Here is a 19,652-nt window from a genome sequence, read left to right on the forward strand (position 1 = left end):
AATGAAATTTTCATCAATAATGAAAAACCCATAATTGGTTGGATGTCCAAGGCACCAGATGAGTTCCATCTTGTTCATAAATAATCTCAAAATAATCAATATGAATACATTTACACACACACACCTACGACTTTTTCGCTTAAATGCTTCTACGTTAGACCTACATCATAGTACCGAGAAATCCGTTGTATTAAAACGATTCATCTTCAATGAAGTTGAATGCTTGGTGGACAATAGTCAAGCCACCATGCAATTATAGTAAGCCAATGCATCTCCAAACAATTCAAGTCTACTTCTGTGCAAGTCATAACTAATATTGTAGGCTTCCTAAACTTTCTCTATGTATGACTATCACAATCGATGCCTTCTCTATAACAACCCACCACTCAAAGGGTTGGATGACAAATTGATGATCTAGCATATCAATTGTCACATGAACAAGTGATTACACATGATGTGCCAAGTTACTAATTTCATGGTAGATGATGTTACCATATTGACTAACTATGTACATTATAATACTAGACAATTCCAAACAATCATCAACTTGTATTTTACCAAGATGAAAATTGTTGGAACCAAATTCGCTCACCTCCGTTAGCTGTGATCAAACACAATATAATTCTTTTACATTAAAATTTGTCAAATGCTTTGACAGTATTTTTCATACTTACAACACTTATAAAAATACAATTTTCTAAACGTCAATCGCTTTATTTGATTATTTTTAAAGCGCAAAAAAAAAAAACAACAAAAAAAAAAAACAATTTAAAAATAAATAAATAAATAAAACACAACATCTCAATTCTCAAACCTGCCATATGATTAAAAAAAGCACACAGATTGACAGCGTATGACAGGGGTATATACGTCAATCTAGCGTTTCAAAATAGACACACCGCACATACAACCATGGCGTCGTACGCCTTATCCTCTTCAATTCCCCCAATTGCTTCGCTTCCTCCGCTGCTGTTACACTAAAATGGCAACTTTACATTTACACAGCGCCCTAGCTAACCCGACGCCGTTCAAATCCACAAACACCCAGATTTCAACTCGGCGAGAGCCACCCAGGCGCCGAGCCAACTCGGTCAGGTGCGGCGAGGCAACTCAGGTCAGCGGCGAGACCCACCGAGTCACGGTGAAGAACGGGAACGATTCTCTGGACATATGCCGAGTACTGAACGGAATGTGGCAGACGAGTGGTGGCTGGGGCAGAATCGACCGAGACGACGCCGTCGAGGCCATGCTCCGCTACGCAGACGCTGGCCTCTCCACCTTCGACATGGCAGACCACTGTAAGTCAAATAAAGTCAAAACCTCAATTTACACTAAGGGATGTGCTTACGTGGAAACTATTTATTGGTTGACCTGGAAATGCAGTAGCATTCATTTACAATAGTACCCTTAGATAATATGTGAATTTGTTGTATCCTGGTCTAAATATGTGAAAATATGCAACAAGATGGGGGCTTATGTGCAAAACTGCAACACCTTGCAAAAACCCAATATTTTAAAAAATAAATAAAAGTAAAATCAATGGTGCAGGAGAAGCTGGAGAGCTACTGATAAGATAATCTTTGCTGTGTGTGAAATTGATGTAGAAGAAGAGAAACCGGGTTTGTTTCGATTTATTTGCGTATTTAGGCTGTCCTATTTGCAATGGCAGAGTTGTTGCACCATAATGCTCTAAGCAAATTTACGTTTAGCTCGATCAAGAAGGGAAGAACAACCAAAAGAATTCAGAAACTCAGCTGGAGGCCAATCCAGGGTGTGCTAACTGAAGATAACCGACAGGCTGTGGTTAAGAATGGCAAGGATTCGCTAGACATATGTCGGGTTGTTAATGGGATGTGGCAGACGAGCGGTGGCTGGGGTCAAATTGATAGAGACAATGCAGTTGATGCTATGCTTAAATATGCTGATGCTGGACTCACCACTTTTGATATGGCAGATATATGTATTGTACTCAATTATCAATAGCTCATTGCTTGCGTGCTATGCTTGTATATATGCGCATTGGTTATCATTTCTCATCCGAGTGTGTCACATTTAAGAGTCATATATATTATTTTCACTGAAAATATTTGTGTGATTGTGATCCAATTGCTAGTGAGGTTCTCGCTGTTAACTCTTTCTAGTGAGCTCGACCCTAAACTACACAGTTATATACCATTTTTGTGTATTTATTGGATGGTTGTTAGTAGTGGTTGAACTGTTTATCGTTGTGAATAGATCCCAGGCAGTTAATCCTTTTTTTTTCTCTGTTTCTTATTTGTGAATTTACTCGTAGGGTTGGTAGTGATTCATATAGTTTGGGATTTTGTAGATGGACCGGCTGAAGATCTATATGGCATCTTTATCAATCGAGTTCGTCAGGAGCGTCCACCAGAGTACTTGGAAAAGGTCAGAGGGTGAGTTTCTTCCACTTGATAAGTTGTAGATTGTAAGGATTACTGGCCAGCTATTGTTTTGAAGCCTCGACATATGGTTGCATAGAGCAATCCTTTTCATGCAGAAACTGATTAACTCCCTATATTTAAGTCAGAGTGCAGAATGGAAAGTCTTAAAGTTTTGTTTTCCCCACTAATTGTGATGCAGTCTTACGAAATGGGTGCCACCGCCTGTTAAGATGACAAGTAGTTTTGTAAGGGACAGTATTAATGTTTCACGAAAGAGAATGGACGTGGCTTCCTTGGACATGCTTCAGTTTCATTGGTATGAATTTCTTTTCTCAATGCAAAACATGGCAACCTTTTCATCATGTGTTGTTCGAATTTGTATTTGTATAACATGCTCTGTCGGAATCCAAGTGGTATTAAGTGAATGACTCGTGAGGGTGAATTTCTCTTTCTACTTGCGATAGGTGGGATTATGCAAATACTGGTTACCTTGATGCACTAAAACACCTTACAGATTTGAAAGAAGAAGGTTAGTGTATTATCGACGTTGTAAATTGAATTAAACGTCGACTATCATTTCAAGGTTTCATTGCATTACTTGAGATACTGGTTTGCAGGTAAAATTAAGACAGTCGCCTTGACAAATTTCGATACAGAGAGGCTACAGATAATCCTAGAAAATGAGATTCCTGTTGTAAGCAATCAGGTACATGCTTCGTGTAGTATATTATTTGATTTTTCTCATGGTAATATGCTTTGCACCTCCTTGTGCTTTATAATCACATTCATACAACGTAATCAGGTCCAGCATTCCATTGTTGATATGCGTCCTCAACAGAAAATGGCAGAGCTTTGTCAGCTCACAGGAGTCAAACTTATAACGTCTCCCTCTCTCTCCCTCTCTCTCAAACAATTGTTTTTCACGATACGTTGTATAGCTGCCGTAGCCTTTTCAGGTGTTAACATAGCACTTTCTGTTGCAGGTATGGGACAGTAATGGGCGGTCTATTATCTGAAAAATTCCTCGATACCAACTTGAACATTCCTTTTGCCGGGCCTCCATTAAACACTCCCTCCCTCCAAAAGTACAAACGAGTATGGAGTCTTGAACTTATTGACGCTAACACTTTAATTCATTAATATGGTTATTAAGATGTGCCCCAGGATGTTGGTAAGTCAGCTTTAGATACAAAATCCAGCAAAGGATTGTGGGTGTTGTCATAAAAAGGGGAATAAGCTTAATTAGTTGGTGTTTAGCACTCATATTTTGTGTGCATTTTATCTGTTTTGATCTGTTCTTACTCGATTTGTAACGTGAGGCAGATGGTTGATGCCTGGGGAGGTTGGAGTCTTTTCCAAGCTCTTCTTCAGACACTCAAAGGCATTGCTACTAAACACGGAGTCTCCATTGCTAATGTTGCGGTGAAATACGTTCTAGATCAGGTAAAGTTCAACTAATCCGAAGTTTTTGGATTCTGTTTAACCTTGGAATTCTTTTACATCAGTTGCAGTAACTCATGATTTGAGTATGTCTGGCTTGTAAAAAATTGCAGCAAGCAGTTGCAGGATCAATGGTAGGTGTTAGACTCGGGTTGTCGGAACACATCCAAGACTGCAATGCTGTGTTCTCACTTGCTCTCGATGAGGAAGATGTAAACGGCATAAAAGAAGTCACAAAGAAAGGGAAGAATCTCCTTAAAGTGATTGGGGACTGCGGAGATGAATACCGGCGTTGATGAGATTTCCCAAATTATACTCCAATCGTCCCGTCAGACTTTTCGTTACGTAAGTGGGAGTGAAACGACATTTTTCGTGCGTTAGAAGAGTATCACTACATTGATATAGAATTGCCATCACACAGTAATATGTAACTGTCAAGGATTTATGAACTATTTTCCAATCACTTTAAGCTGAACTTCAACTTTTCAACACTGTAAAAGGGGTCTGTTATTTGAAATCTTTTGACAAGGGCAGCATTAAGGGCTCAAGCTGTCGCGTTTGGGGGCATCTTTTGGACTCCAACTATATCCTTTCTCAAGACCTCGTTCGGACACCCCAATTCCAACCCGTGTGGTACAAAATGTACAAGTTGCCGGTTGCAGCAGAGATACTTTTCACCTAATGGGTTTCACTATAGACAAGGAACACTCCAAAATGCATACAACTGCGAATGGCACGACGCCTCTTCCTAAAATGGAATAGACATACATATGCATGTATACATATATGTACCATGTGTATATACACATCAAGACATCTAGACGTTTTGCGGTAACAATGAAATCAACCAATAACTTCGTCGCTAAAACAAAGCTTGAACAAAATGGACTTCTTAAAGAACACGGATGCAATTCTGGGATTTATCCAGAGTATCTGGTTTGATAATTCAGACAGGATTGGAGGTATAAATCCCTCCTGTCTTAGTTTCTGGATTATAAGAGGAAAACATTCACCCATACAAACAAAATACTCGAGAAAGAACGGGAACCTTTTTTTGGCTAAATCTACTGTCTTGTCAACGTCTCAGAGTCCCAACAAAAAGCTTCACCTGCCAGCAACAATGACAGAGATTACAATTCTTAATGTTGGAAAGGATCATATTTTGTGTCGCATATGCTTTGGGACTTGACAACTCACACTTGGGAGTCTCGTAGTTGCAAATTAAAAGAACGTGAACGAAATTAATACAACAAAATTGCACAAGAGGTGAACGCCAATGGAGAATTCAATTTCAACTTCTAAAAGAATGACATCCTTTCTTAGATTTACACGAGAAACATTATTTTGTTGCCTTAATTACCAGGATTTAAATTAGTGTTGACTTGTTATAATCTCAGGCACTAAAAACTAACTAATTTTGTTGTTGAAAAGATGCAACACAATAGCAGCTGGAATGAAAGTGAAACCTTACGACGTAGTCTGTGTTGAAGCTGGAGGTGAATCTGATGGTACAGGAGGCTGGTAGATGCGTGCTTTCGTGAGGATTTCAGCCACAACCCAATGCTTGCGCTTGCTCAGAGGCCTCGATGGATCCAATCGAACCTGATTAAATAGTTTGCTTAAATTTAAATTAATAATAACTAAATAACTAGAGAGAGAGAGAGAGAGAGAGACATACTCGGTCACCGATGTTGCAATGATTCTGCTCGTCATGGGCCATGAACTTGGAGGTCCTCTTCACGTATCGGTTGTAGAGCTTGTGATGGAACAGCCTGTCCACTGCCACCACCACCGACTTCTGCATCTTATTGGAAACCACCATCCCTACCACCGTCTTCATCTCTTTTAAACCCTAATGAACAACAGCTTACCGCTGACCCCTGAGCATCTCACATCGAACATATACTCAAACTCATAATCATGTCAAACCACAGTTAGCCCTAAACTGTACCGTCCAACTAGCTCACAAGTGAACTAAAACGGTTCTTAGTTCTACATCGTATTTCTCGGCAAACCTCCAGAATTCAATTCAAGTTAATGCAATTCCTTTGATAACGAGTTATTGAACCGATAGCATAGGAGCCCAATGATATCCATTGCTCAGCAAAAAAATTCAATTGATTTGGTAGCTATAAACGAATCGAAACGCTGCAATCGATCTTAACAATCGAATTTTGAAAAATACTTGGTACATATGAAACATTCATCCACAAATAATCATGGATTGAAATAGTGGATTCTTACTTTTCTTACCCTAATTCGAATCGCAAATGAGGTTTTCCTATGCAAAGAGAAAGTACAACTATACTAACAAAAATTTCAAAATTCACTGGAGAACAACAAATTATCATCATTAATTTATACAATAACAAAAACCCAGAAAAATTAGACTACAATTTTCTATACCACACCCATCAAATCTCCAGTAAGTGCTCATCATCACAAGATTTCAGTAATATTTCATGTTTTTCTCCAAATTTAAACCACGGAAATATGGAAAATTCGGAGAAATCGAAACCTTACCTGCAAAATTGCGACAAAGCAATGCAATGGTGGCTCGAGAACGGAAGACGACGGAAGAGAGAGTGAAGAATCGGGCCTTCAGGTGGCGGACGGCGAATTGAACGGATCGAAATTTGATAGAAATCGTTAGTGGCCGACGGAGAAGATAGTGATGAAATGAAATAAGAGAGACTGCGGAGTCTTAAAACCTTTCGAAAACAAAATAAAAAAATATAAAAGGTTTTATAATTACATAATGCTAAAGATATTAAATTTGAAGGTAAAATCGTTTTGAAAAACGTATTCATACATAAATTATTTAGTTTACGAATTTAATTCCTAAATTTAATATACCTAATATTACTCTTTATAATTGAAGACTTCTTTATTAAACATTACTCTCACTTTATCTTCTGAAAGTTAAGTTTCACTTTGCTTTGCTTGCTGTGAAAATCAAATCATTTCACTTTATTTCGCCAATTTTATTTCACAGATATTAAATAAATAGATAATGTTAAAAAGAATAAATTTATAAGTAAAATTTAAAAAATTAAAAGATATGAAAGTTCATTATTAATTTATTACTTAAGTATTAATATTTCTTTTCATTTTGACAAAAATATGTCATTGCAGTTGATGACGTATAAAATTTTTAAATCTTTGTAATCCTCTGCTGATATGGAAGTAAATAGTATGAAATAACTCGATTAAAAAACAATATTTTTTAAACAAATGATATTATTATACTAAAAAATGAAAAATGAACTACACCTTACAATCAACGAGTCGAAGTTATTCAAATAAGAAATACAGACCGTACTAACTAACAAATCAATACATAAGCCTAAAACCCTACGAAATAAAGAAATTAAAAAACCCCGCAAACCTCCGTCTCTCGGCAGCATCCCTCTCTTCATTTGAACATCAAAGCGTTCTCTTCTCTCTCTCTCTCTCTCTCCTCCGAGAAATGAATTTGCGGCACTTGATTTCCAGGCAAGCAGTAAACAATGCTTCAAAAGTCAGTGGAACGTTGCGATCGCTGCATGCTTTCACAACCATAGCAGCAGACCCAGTACCTCATTACTTTCGTCCACCCGGCTATGGCAGCTCTAAACCACTCAAGAACCCTAATTTCCCAAAACCCATTTCCCCATTTCACCGGTACATTCACTCTGCTCAAGCTCAAGCACAAGCTGTTGATTCCGAGGATTCCGAGCAGGAGGAAGACGGAGCCGTTGGCGATTTCCTGTCCCGGTTCGTGTGGATCATGCGACAGAAGCTCTCCGAATCGTACCCGGGATCCGATAAGGCAACCGTCGACGGCATGCTGTTGATTATTGTGGAGAGAGTTGTGGCGGAGATGGAGAAGGGCGGCATTGAGCAGATGCTCGGTTCTTCGCAGTACACCGATGATTTTAGTGAGGATTTGTGGAGGACGGTGTGGGAGGTGAGCAATATGGTGTTGGAGGACATGAGGAGGGAGGCGAAAAAGGAGAAAATGAAGGGTTTTTTACAGGAAGAGGAGGTGAAGGAGATGTGCAGATTTGCCGGTGAAGTGGGAATTCGAGGGGATATGCTTAGGGAGCTGAGGTTCAAGTGGGCGCAAGAGAAGATGGAGGAAACTGAGTTTTATCAGAGCTTGGAGCGGCTTCGAGAGGGGGACAAGAAGGCGGAGGAAGCAGGGGAGGAAGCAGAGGGAATGCAAGGTGAAGCCACAGGGGAAGAGGTGAAGTCTAAGGTTGTTTCACTTCCGAAGAGGCGAGGGAAGATCAAGTACAATATATATGGTCTTGATCTGTCTGACCCCAAGTGGGTAGATGTGGCTGATAGAATCCATGAGGCTGAAGAGATCACTTGGCCTCAGGAACCGAAATCCATATCCGGGAAATGCAAATTGGTAACTGAGAAAATTATTCAAACGAATGTGGCGGATGACCAGTCTCCGCTTCTGGCTGAATGGATAGAGCTGCTTCAACCTAGTAGGGTTGATTGGCTCAATTTGCTCGATAGATTGAAAGAGCAGAACACTGCCTTGTACTTCAAGGTACACACCACTATTTTGATGAAAAAGTTGTAGGGATATGGTGGGTGAGTTGAGGTTTATACATATATGTGGCTGATAAGATAAATTATTTGTTTTAGCGGGTTAGTATAAGGAAATGCACCTTCTGATTGTGGGTTCATTAATTTTATATTGGTTATCCCGAAGCAAACGATGCTGAAAAGTTTGTTTTGTAGGTCGCAGAACTTGTACTGGATGAGAAATCCTTCCAGACAAACATTCGTGACTATTCAATTCTTATCGATGCCCATGCAAAAGAGAACCATCTAGAAGATGCTGAGAGAATTTTGAAGAAGATGAATGAAAATGGTATCGTGCCTGATATTTTAACTACCACTAGTTTGGTTCACATGTACAGCAAGGTAGGCAATCTTGACGGTGCCAAACAAGCATTTGAAAGCTTAAGGAGCCAGGGCTTCAAACCAGATGTCAAGGTCTACAATCTGATGATCATGGCATATGTAAATGCTGGCCAACCGAAATTTGGAGAGTCATTGATGAGAGAGATGGAAGCAAGAGACATCAAACCCACAAAAGAAATCTTCATGACATTGCTTCGGTCATTTGCACAACAGGGTGATATTGGTGGAGCGGGACGAATTGCCAATATTATGCAGTTTGCAGGGTTCCAGCCGACATTGGAGTCTTGTACACTGCTTGTAGAGGCATATGGGAAAGCTGGCGACCCTGATCAGGCAAGGAGCAACTTCGATTACATGATGAAAGTTGGGCACAGGCCTGATGACAGATGCACTGCAAGCATGCTTGCAGCTTATGAAAAAAAGAATTTACTGGATAAAGCGCTGAATCTGTTAACACAGCTTGAAAAGGATGGATTTGAGCCTGGAGTTGCCACTTACTCTGTTCTTATAGATTGGTTGGGTAAATTGCAGCTAGTTGGTGAGGCTGAACAACTATTGGGAAAGATTGCCGAGCAGGGTGAGGCTCCTCCACTAAAAGTTCATATAGGCCTTTTTGATATGTACGCTAAGGCTGGAGTCGAGAAAAAGGCACTCCAAGCTTTGGGAGTATTGGAGGCTAAGAAGGATCAATTGGGTTCAGAGGAGTTTGAGAGGATCATAAATGGGCTTATAGCTGGTGGGTTTGTGCAGGATGCTCATAGGGTACGCGGTCTGATGGAGGCCCAGGGCTTTGCTCCGTCAGAGCCACTTAAGATGGCCCTAATGGCATCTCAAGCTTTTGGGCGCAAAAGGCCCTCAATGAGAAGATAGTTTGAGGGGCTTTGACAGATGCTTCACAATCTTTTGGCTGCAAGACCACTGTTAAGATGTTTTGTAGTTTAGGAATTCATAGCTTTTTGGCCGCACATAGTCAGATAAAAGGTTCTATTCGTTGCATTATCATTATGGTATTTACCTTGTTTCCAATGCTTACATGGACAGAATGCAAGTCAGGTTTTGGAGCCAGAATTGGTAATAAATTGTTTGAATGCACTAAATGACTAGGCTGATTTAGTTTTTCAATCTTTCGTTTTAGCATGTTTTAGTGATGTGTTTGAAAAATGCTCAACTTTTAGATTTCAATGTTTAACTGATAATGGTTTCTGATCTTTCGTTGCAATGAGTCCTGAAGGGGATTGTATTTACTATGATAATTTAAAAGGTGGAAACAAAGTGAACGTGTGTTTACCAATGGCTGATGCTGCATAACAAACCTGAATGTGTTTATAATTTCTGTGATACAAGTTGAATGGATCTTTACCGTTAACTGATACTGCATATTATTTAGAACTGTGGTTTGTCACGAGTTCTAGATCTGATACGCGAAGAGAATCTCCAAGTTGATGGCCAACGACGAGCACAACCATTGAAATATCTGTGACCAAGTATGTATGTTTCTCTTCCCTTTCCTTATTTAGTGATAATTAATTTAATTTCAAGCAAACAGTGTCATCAGGCCCGTTTGTAACCATTGGGGGGGTTTAAATAAGCATAAGCATTGGGTTGTTGCCGATGCATCTATTGGCCTTTTATACCACCAGTTTCACCTTCACATTCAGCTCACCTCGTTCTGTTCTTAAGGTTTCACTTTCATTCCAGCTGCTATCATGTTCTATTCCTTCAACCACAAAATTAGTTCCTTTAATTAGTTTTTGTCTGTATTTAATCCTATTGTAATAGCATGTGATTCTAACATATGTAAACCTCATTTTCCGAATCTGTGTTATCATAGTACAGTAAAGCCTCTATAGATGAATAATGTTGGGATTAAGAAAAATTATTATTTAGAGAGGTTATTACATTGATAACATTGATGCTGGAATGCTTTTTCTTCCTTGATCTAGTAAGATTTTCCTCATGGTCTTAAAAACATCGTGAGTAAGACAGTGTTTCCTTTCCTCGTTGAGTATTGGTACACTGATATGTGGTTTGCCATGGAAGTTCTGATGTGTGCATCTGAACGAACATAGCCTAGTAACTGTACCGGGAATAGCTGTATTCTTATTGATATTAGTCGGATTACGTTTTTGCAGTTCTCAACTCAAAGAATCAACACACATTTGTGCCAATTTATTTCTTGCCTAAATTGTGAGAGGGATCATACTGCTTCCATGCATCAGTTCAAAATACAACGTGCATGCTTGATCGTCTGGAATGTTTTTAGTGTGCATTTGAAGCATGTATCAATCATTTGTTCAAGCATCTTTATAATCTTGGAAGAATGTATGAGTAAGGTACAATGCTAGTATTAACCGATGATTTGTACGCTTTGGAAGAATGTCAAACTGCTACTCCCAACTAGCCATCTAAAGGGTTGAGATGTATAAATTGTGGTGCTTTGTAAAATGGGGCACCTTGCCTGTAATACTAACATGAATCCTCATCTACAATCTGATTCTTGTGTGAAAAATTATATAGGTGGGATATTGGAGCAAACTTAAATGCAATTACTAAAGTTGAGGAAGAACTAGCATTGTTCATTAAGGGACTGATTTTGATTTATTTACAACTCTGCCATTCTTCGCAAAAATGCACGGTTCTGTGCTGCTGGGTTTGGGCTCGATGTGGGCTTGAGCATGGGTTGGGGAATAAAAGATATGAACCAAATTTGGGTTGTTTATTTACAAAATTATTTGTCATCTCAATTTATTTGTTTTGAGGCTACCTTGGTTCAACCCTTCCCCGTCATTTCTTCGTTCTAACTCTAGCTGCGACGTTAGCTGCTCTCTTTCCCTCTCTCTAGAAGCTTCTCTCCTTCCCATTTCTCTTTATTTATTTTTTTTGGAAACCCTAAACTACAATTCACCCAAAAAAAAAATTTTAGCCTATTTTCAACCAATGTCTAACAGATCGGACTCAAAGATTGGGGTTTGTTTTAAAATTGTACACTTGCGAGGGTTTACGGTTGGTGTCAATTAGATTGAGGGATGGTTCTAAGAAGGTTGACGGGAGAGGATGCAAAAAGAGGGGTATGCGTAGGGATTCTAGAGAGAGAAAGAGGAAGGGTTATGTGGTGATGCTCAAGCGGCGGGTATGGTTATGATGGAAAGGGTTACGCGGACAAATTGAGGGAGGAGTATAATTGCTCAAAAGGGTAGGGTTGAGGGGAAGGGTCGTAGAGACATAGACGTAGGAGAGAAATGAGAATTACGAAGAGAGAGTGAGGAAGGGTTGAACCAAGATTTGATTTGCTCCACCTAGGTTGTCCCTGCAAGATTTGATTTGTTTTGTTCACCTGTGCCTACATTTGCAAATATCATTCTAACTTACAAGCATTCTAACGTAAATTATGTATTTATTGTACACATACTGGATCAGAATTTTGCTGCTACTTTTTGCACTGCACAAACACTATACTTTAATATGAACTATTAGTCGTGATAGTTGTGATGTGGTCAAGCTAAATGTGAGGAAGTTAGCAATACTTTAAGACTTTTAACAATATTGGTACTTTGACCTACAAACTAACCCAAAATGAATATTATTATTGATATTATATTTAATTTGTGATTCAGAACAAATAAAATGGTGAAAGAGATTGATCAAACATAATAAGATATTCTAGAAGTTTTGATAAAAAAAAAAATAAAAAATTAAGAAGATTGGTTAGAGATCGAAAACAAGAACAACTTCGAGGAACAAAACTGACATTTTTTCACACTGCTCCAGTACCCAGTGCATCAAATGCACACAAATAGAGAAAACAAGAATGAGTTACGTGTTTTTGGTAAAGGTGTAAATCTAAACAAGTTGGTAGTCTACGCTATGTATTCACCTCCAAATCCTAATAATTCGGCAAATGAAAAATAATTTACAGTAACATATCCTTTTTCTATATTAAATTAAAAAAGGGGGTGTCAGCCATTTTTGTTGGATGATAAGCACAATAATGCAAACAATGAACCCTTTCGTTTGAAGAATTGAGTTGGATGGGTTATTGCTACTAATTTTGACACTTTTTAGCTCTTATAATTTCATTTCTGCATTGACGCAAAAAAAATTCTCAATTTACGATTTGGCAGAATCAATGTTCATATTCCATTTACAATATGATGAAAATATCACATTATTTCACCATTATTCATACTTGCATGCTGAGATTTGTGATGGAAAAATTTACTGTGGTCAACTTAGTAAAAAATAGGATATGGGCAATTTGAAAAGTGCACTCTCTTCTCATATGTGCGCTTTAACATTGTATGTCAGTTTTAATCCTTCATAAGCAATTTGAAAAATCCACTTTACCACCCGCCACACGCGCAGGCATGCGTTTTAGTATTTTCTATTACTTACTAAGGTACCGTTGTAACACAAATTGTTCAAGCGAAATCAATCTTATATCCTAATTGAAAATTGTCAAATTGAGCCGTATCAAAACACTTTGATCGTAATCAATTCACGCAGCATGCTCAGGATTGATCTCGTCAGAAAGACTAACACGATTATCACGCAGGAAATATTCTGGACAAGGCAAAGCACTCAATACTTTCGAAGAACAAAAATGAACAGACTTGGGAGATAATTCACGAGCTTGAAACCATGCTATAGACGGTTTGAACTGCTATTTGATTGACATTTAAAGCAGAATCACGATGAAATGACGCAATATTGGAAGATGAAGACTTAGCAAGTGGATCAATAACATTTGAAGCAGAATCATGATGAAGTGACGCAATATTTGAAGACGATGACTTAGCATGTGGATCGGTGATAGTAAGGGCTCACAATTTAGGATTATAATTTTGGAGACGATTCTAGATTTTGAGAAGTCTCCATGAGTAACCAAGTCAAAGAAATTAAAGAATGTCATCAAAGAGTAATAATAAAGATAGTATGGACATTCACTTCCTAATTCCGATTTTCCATTTATTTGTTTATCATTATGCAATGGCAAATCCATATTTGCCACATGAGAGAAGCGTAATAATAAAAATAGTATGTTTGTTATAAATTTCTTATTTAAGTGTGATTGTGTAAATCCTATATTAGATTTGATTCTAGCTGTTCTTTCCTATTAGGACTTGTATTCCTTGGATGAGAAGGATTTCTTCTCTTTCTTATTACTATAAATAAAGGTACTACATAGGGGGATAACACATCCTAGACACAACCCTACAAACACATCTCTCTCTATTCTCTCTTTGTGTCGCGAACTCTTTCTTTCTTTTAGTTAAATATAGGTCACAACACATTATCAGCACACTCCTACCGATGTGCTTAGGAATTTGACGTGGAAATTTTCTGCATCAAACCAGTTCATCAATATCATCACGCAATCAGGTTTTTTTCAAAACAACAGTTTTTATCTCGATATTTTTGCAACTCTTATAGCATGAACATTCACCATAATGCATGACCCAACTTTACGTTTTTCGAATTTTAGATTCTACATAAATTGTATATGCATTATATCCATAATTGTTGAATTATGTGAATTTGATATTGCCATGAATTGCATTAAATATCTACTCATGCATTAAATTATATTTGAATATGCATTGAATTAATCTGGAAATTGAAAAAAAAAAAAATATTAAACTATGCATTAGGGTTTCGTTCTAAACCCCTCCACTATGTGAGTCACGGTCGATGAGCCGCCAAGCCGACAAGCCACTAGCCCCAAGCTTGCAGCCTGTGTGGTTGAGCTGAGCCACAAGACCACGAAGCAGGAGCCATGGGTTCCTAGTTTGAAACCCAGAAAATCTGACGCCTTCCATGGTATCTCCACCATCGCAAATGGGCCTACAGCCCAATCCTGACCTTAGGTCCTCATCCCGACGACCTGAAGATCGTCCCCCGATGGGTTTTTGATCGAGATTCCTTCAAATCTCATCGGTTTTTCTTCGAAATTCCGAGTTAGTTTTCCTAGAGTTTCTAAAAACGTTGAGAGTCTCCACTCTCCATTTATACCTTTATGGGTCACCGTCGAACCCACGGTTTTTTTTGCCGTGATTTTTTCACCATGACATGACCGCCTAGAGCGGTGGCGCCGGTCTCCTTTTCCGGCGAGGTCACCCAGCTAGCGCTAGGGTGTCTGGTCCAAATCTCAATCCCACTTGGGCTTGGGCTATTCTCGGTGAGCACCAGCCTTTTGGGCTTTGAAGCTCTTCCCGACCCAACACCGGCTTTCTTTGGCCATGGTGTTTTCGTGTCTGCAAAGCACCAGATCAGAACCCGTTTAGGCCTCTGTCTTTTGGCTTGCACCTGCAGCCCATTTTCTGTGATGCTAGGCATGTCTACATGCTAAGCATGTGCCTACCCAGCCCAGTTTTAGGCTTGGACCTCATGACACTAGTTCACTCAGCCCACTCGTGGCTTTGGTCCAAATTTTTTGGGCCTCGAGTTTTAATTGCCTATTTTTTAGGCACTTTGGGTTTTATAATTTTTTCACCCACACTTTAAATTTGACCCGAAGTCCAAATAATTAATTCGATTATAAAAGACCTAAAGTTTTGTTTGCATATTTTCTTGTTTCATATTTCTCTATATATATTTATGTTTGTCTATAGGAGCATATGAACCTGAAGTTCATAATTATTTCGAAACTTGAAGTTTCTAAAAACATGCGTTGTTTGAAAACCTAAAGTTTTCCTTAAAAACATCACCCCTGAAAACCCGAAGCTTTTTCATGTAAATTTAAATCAATACATGTCTATTAGAACCTGAATGTTCTACTCCTATGTGAATGCATTGATTTTTTTTCTTCATTACACTAACCACATCTTGTCCATTTATTTTGTGATAGGAACTTGTCAAATTTGGACAAACTCGACTTCACCGCTTTAGAGGTCTCTAGAATAAACTACCTCAAGTGGGTCCAAGATGTGAAGCTCTACCTCACTGCAAAGAACTTACGTCCCGTTATTGAAGATGAGACAGACAACCCGGTTGGCGAAGTTGAGAAAGCCACTGCTATGATCTTCATCCGAAGACATATTCATGACACACTACATACCAAATACCTTGAGGATGAGGATCTACGAGCACTCTAGGTTGCTTTGGCTAATCGTTTTGATCACCAAAATGACATCTTCTTGCCTGAAGCAAGACGTGATTGGCAGCATTTGAGCTTCCAAGACTTAAAACCTTGACGAAAATGATCTCCTGGAGAATACTTATTTGACCTTCTCTACTACTAATATTGTCCTACAGCAACAATATAGGGCTCAGAAATTCACTAAGTTTTCGAATTTGATCTATGTTTTACTTCTCGCTGAAAAGAACAATCAACTGTTGATGAAAAATCATTAAGCTCAACCTACTAGGGCGACTGATGTGCCTGAAGCACATTAAAGCACAAACAAATGCCCAAAATACAAAATAGGCCCCGTAGGGGAAGCCAAAAGCCACCCCATCAAGGTCAACAAAGCCACGGCCCATCTGAGGGAGGAAAACGAGCCCAGAAGTGCCCTAACCTCGCTCCTAAGGCCCCAAACTTCAAGAATAAGGGTAAAACACCTGAAACCATGAATGCAGACATGTGCTACCATAGTGGTTCAAAAGACCATTGGTCCCATGTTTGCCGTGCTCCCCAGAAGGTTGTAACTGAATATCATTCTCATCGTAAGAAGTTTGAAATTTAGACAATGGGGCCAAATTCCACCTAGTGGCCGAACCTCCCTCCCCCTTTGTTTTTTGGTTTAATTTTTGAACAATTTTCCTTTATGTTTGGATTATTTGTTGGTGATTTGTTTTTGGATATTAAGTTTTTAATTAATCACCATCCTTGAATACTTAAATTATTTTGAATGGATTTTTTTTTTTTTAAGAACTTTTATGCATGTGACTGATTCAAATTAATTTTTTTTTCTAGGTATGACTAGTGGGAAAGTTAGTTGTCTGGCAGAAAGTGCAACCACACACACTATTTTGTGTGAACGCATCTGTTTCACTAACTTTATACCTAAGAATGCACCTTTGACAACCTTTTCAGGCCCATTTAACCTGATAAAAGGATATGGTAAGGCATGTATAATGTTGTCAAATGGTACAATTTTGACCATTGATGAGGTACTTTATTCTTCACATTCTGGAAGAGCATTGTTGAGTTTCAAGGACATTAGAGATAATAATTACCACGCTGAAACCTATGTAGAAAATGGAGTTGAATTTATGTGCATAACTTCCTACAAATATGGCCGGATACGTATTTTAGAGAAGATGGAGCGTATCCTAAGTGGTCTGTATACTACGACTATACGCCTTATAGAAAGCCACTATGTGGCCGGCCTTACCTCTAAGACCGTACACAAAATTACACTTTGACATGATTGTTTGGGACACCCTCGACGAGCAGCGATGTGTCGTATCCTCAAATCATCACATGGGCATCCGCTAACCCAAAGTTTAAGTTCAATTCAAGGAATCGCATGTCAAACCTGCTCCATGGGAAAGTTTATTATTAAGCCTTCTTATGACAAGATTTGTTCGAATCCTCCTATTTTTTCTACAAAGAATTCAGAATGACATTTGTGGACTGATTCACCCTCTATGCGGACCATTTACATATTTTATGGACACTTCCACAAGTTGGTCACACGCGTGCTTCTTGTTCATAAGGAACGCTGCATTCTCCAAAGTGTTGGCTCAGGTTATCAAGTTCAGGGCTGACCACCGTGATTATCTGATCAAATCTATTTGATTGGATAATGCTGGAGAATTCACATCTAAAACTTTTGATGACTATTGCATGTCGGTTAGGGTTGAAGTTGAACAACCAGTACCCCATGTCACACCCAGAACGGTCTGGCAGAGGTATTCATTAAGTGCTTACAAATGATTGCTCGATCGTTGGTCATACGTACCAAGTTCCTGAGCATTGCTTGAGGCCATACAGTATTACATGCAGCCATGTTGGTATGCTTGAGGCCTCTTGTGACCCAACTATATAGCGCCTTTCAGTTGGTTATCGAATACGAACCTAGCATATCGCATTTACGCATTTTTGGTTGGGCGGTCTATGTGCCGATTTCACCGCCCTTACGTACAAAAATGAGGCCTCAGTGAAGGATAGGAATCTATGTCGGATATGATTCTCCTTCAATTATTCGTTACTTAGAACCTTTGACAGACAATCTATTTACCACTCGTTTTACAGATTGTCACTTCTATGAGACAGTCTTCATGTCGTTAGGGGGAGATAAGAACATCAACGCTCCTGAAGAACGACATGAATTATCATGGACGACTCCTACTTTGTCTTATTTCAATCCTCGCACAGCTCAGTCTGAGACTGAAGTGCAGCGTATATTAGATTTTCATAGCGTATCTCAGAGCATACCGAATGTTTCTCTGATCTAGTGCAAGTGACATGATCACATATTCTAGCTGCGAATGTGCCTGCAAAGATGGATATACCAAATGTACAACAGACTTCCCTCCTGGAGACCCGGGATGCCAATTTGGTCGATCCACGTACATTAGCGGCTAGCCAATCATTTACCCCTACACAAAAGTGTGGCAGACCTCTTGGTTCAAAGGATTCACACCCTCGGAAGAGGAAACCCATGGCATAGGCCCTTGAAAAGCCTACCTTGAATCCGACTGTCGCCTACTCATCCTATCCAACTTATGAGGAAATTCTAGATTACAAAAGTGTCCTTGAAGAGACGAATCCACCTCCTGAGAATCGTGAGATTTCGGTCCATTATGCTAACTTGGATAATGTTTGATATAGAAATGAGATGATCGTTGACGATGCATTAGCATATGCAGTAGCTATTGAGATCATGTTGAGCGATGACATTGAACCCCGTTTCATTGATGAATGTCGATGTAAAACCGATTGGTCAAACTGGAAACAAGCAATCCAAGTCGAACTTGATTCGCTTGCGAAATGTAAGGTGTTTGGCCCTGTAGCTCCTACTCCTCCACATGTGAAGCTTGTTGGCTACAAGTGGGTTTTCGTTCAGAAGCGTAATGAGAAAATAGAAATTGTGCGTTACAAAGCTCATCTTGTTGCGCAAGGCTTCTCACAACGCCCCGTGATTGACTATGATGAAACTTATTCACCCATTGTGGATGCGATTACTTTTCACTATCTTATCAATTTGGTAGTTTACGAAAAAATGAGTATGAAGCTGATGGACGTAGTAACTGCGTATCTCTATGGGGATTTTGATACAAAAATTTATATGAAAGTTCCCAAAGGACTTACATTGACTGGATCAAATATTTCTATATCCCAGAACACGCTGTCAATTCGGTTAAGGCGTTCACTCTACGGTTTGAAGCAATCCGAAGGAATGTGGTATAACTGTTTAAGTGAGTATTTGACTAGTTAGGGATATGTGAACAATGAACTATGCCCTTGTGTGTTCATTAAGAAGTCACATTCTGATTTTGCGATTATTGCAATATATGTCGATGACATAAATCTCATCGAAAATCCTGAAGAGCTCGAGAGGACTGCCATACACCTAAAGTCGAAATTTGAGATGAAAGATCTAGGAAAGACTTGATACTGCTTCGGTCTCGAGATAGAGCACCATTCGGATGGAATCTTAGTACATCAATCGAACTACACCCATAAGGTGTTGTGCCACTTTAACAAGGATAAAGTGAAGTCTTCGAGTACTCTTATGGTCATTTGATCGCTAAATGCAAAATGAGATCCCTTCCGTCCGAATAAGGATGATGAAGAGATTTTAGAGCCTGAAGTTCCTTATCTAAGTGCGATAGGTGCTTTATTATACTTAGCTTAATGCATTAAACCTGACATCTCCTTCGTTGTCAATCTTTTGGCAAAATATAGTAATGCACCAACATGCAGACACTGGATTGGTG

General features: G+C 39.0%; 3 protein-coding genes across 6 annotated transcripts; 2 read left to right on the plus strand and 1 right to left on the minus strand.

The window, feature by feature from the left end:
• Window positions 1-819: 819 nt before the first annotated feature.
• On the plus strand, window positions 820-4,393 carry LOC137741651 (uncharacterized). Of its 2 annotated transcripts, none has more exons than XM_068481343.1 (9): window positions 820-1,298; window positions 2,330-2,414; window positions 2,602-2,718; window positions 2,867-2,931; window positions 3,020-3,108; window positions 3,205-3,284; window positions 3,386-3,497; window positions 3,726-3,845; window positions 3,956-4,393. In XM_068481343.1, the coding sequence occupies exons 1-9, from the start codon at window positions 983-985 to the stop codon at window positions 4,136-4,138; spliced, it is 1,167 nt and encodes a 388-aa protein (XP_068337444.1). In that variant the 5' UTR covers window positions 820-982; the 3' UTR covers window positions 4,139-4,393. The 2 variants fall into 2 exon arrangements, with proteins under 2 accessions (XP_068337444.1, XP_068337445.1); XM_068481344.1 differs by lacking the exon at window positions 820-1,298 and adding an exon at window positions 1,337-1,960.
• Window positions 4,394-4,697: 304 nt separating this feature from the next.
• LOC137742608 (uncharacterized) lies at window positions 4,698-6,512 on the minus strand. 3 transcript variants are annotated; one of them, XM_068482518.1, is made up of 4 exons: window positions 6,366-6,512; window positions 5,521-5,722; window positions 5,314-5,444; window positions 4,698-4,950 (listed from the first exon to the last, which is right to left on the minus strand). In XM_068482518.1, the coding sequence occupies exons 2-4, from the start codon at window positions 5,680-5,682 to the stop codon at window positions 4,947-4,949; spliced, it is 297 nt and encodes a 98-aa protein (XP_068338619.1). In that variant the 5' UTR covers window positions 5,683-5,722; window positions 6,366-6,512; the 3' UTR covers window positions 4,698-4,946. The 3 variants fall into 3 exon arrangements, with proteins under 3 accessions (XP_068338619.1, XP_068338618.1, XP_068338620.1); XM_068482517.1 differs by having other exon boundaries at window positions 5,309-5,444; XM_068482519.1 differs by having other exon boundaries at window positions 5,309-5,444; window positions 5,521-5,694; window positions 6,366-6,501.
• A 784-nt stretch (window positions 6,513-7,296) lies between these two features.
• LOC137743694 (pentatricopeptide repeat-containing protein At2g32630-like) lies at window positions 7,297-10,027 on the plus strand. The gene is made up of 2 exons (XM_068483627.1): window positions 7,297-8,388; window positions 8,583-10,027. The coding sequence occupies exons 1-2, from the start codon at window positions 7,312-7,314 to the stop codon at window positions 9,636-9,638; spliced, it is 2,133 nt and encodes a 710-aa protein (XP_068339728.1). The 5' UTR covers window positions 7,297-7,311; the 3' UTR covers window positions 9,639-10,027.
• Window positions 10,028-19,652: the final 9,625 nt, after the last annotated feature.

This window comes from Pyrus communis, chromosome 8, assembly GCF_963583255.1.
Source record: "Pyrus communis chromosome 8, drPyrComm1.1, whole genome shotgun sequence".
Classification (NCBI taxonomy): domain Eukaryota; kingdom Viridiplantae; phylum Streptophyta; class Magnoliopsida; order Rosales; family Rosaceae; genus Pyrus; species Pyrus communis.

What these genes read in the sequence shown, in the direction of transcription:
- LOC137741651 (XM_068481343.1), top strand. Translation starts at nt 983, where the DNA reads ATGGCAACTTTACATTTACACAGCGCCCTAGCTAACCCGACGCCGTTC. An exon ending in CTTCGACATGGCAGACCACT is followed by an intron (nt 1,299 to 2,329) that starts GTAAGTCAAATA and finishes GGGATTTTGTAG; the next exon opens with ATGGACCGGCTGAAGATCTA. An exon ending in GACATGCTTCAGTTTCATTG is followed by an intron (nt 2,719 to 2,866) that starts GTATGAATTTCT and finishes TACTTGCGATAG; the next exon opens with GTGGGATTATGCAAATACTG.
- LOC137742608 (XM_068482518.1), bottom strand. Translation starts at nt 5,682, where the DNA reads ATGAAGACGGTGGTAGGGATGGTGGTTTCCAATAAGATGCAGAAGTCG. An exon ending in ATTGCAACATCGGTGACCGA is followed by an intron (nt 5,445 to 5,520) that starts GTATGTCTCTCT and finishes CTATTTAATCAG; the next exon opens with GTTCGATTGGATCCATCGAG.
- LOC137743694 (XM_068483627.1), top strand. Translation starts at nt 7,312, where the DNA reads ATGAATTTGCGGCACTTGATTTCCAGGCAAGCAGTAAACAATGCTTCA. An exon ending in ACACTGCCTTGTACTTCAAG is followed by an intron (nt 8,389 to 8,582) that starts GTACACACCACT and finishes TTTGTTTTGTAG; the next exon opens with GTCGCAGAACTTGTACTGGA.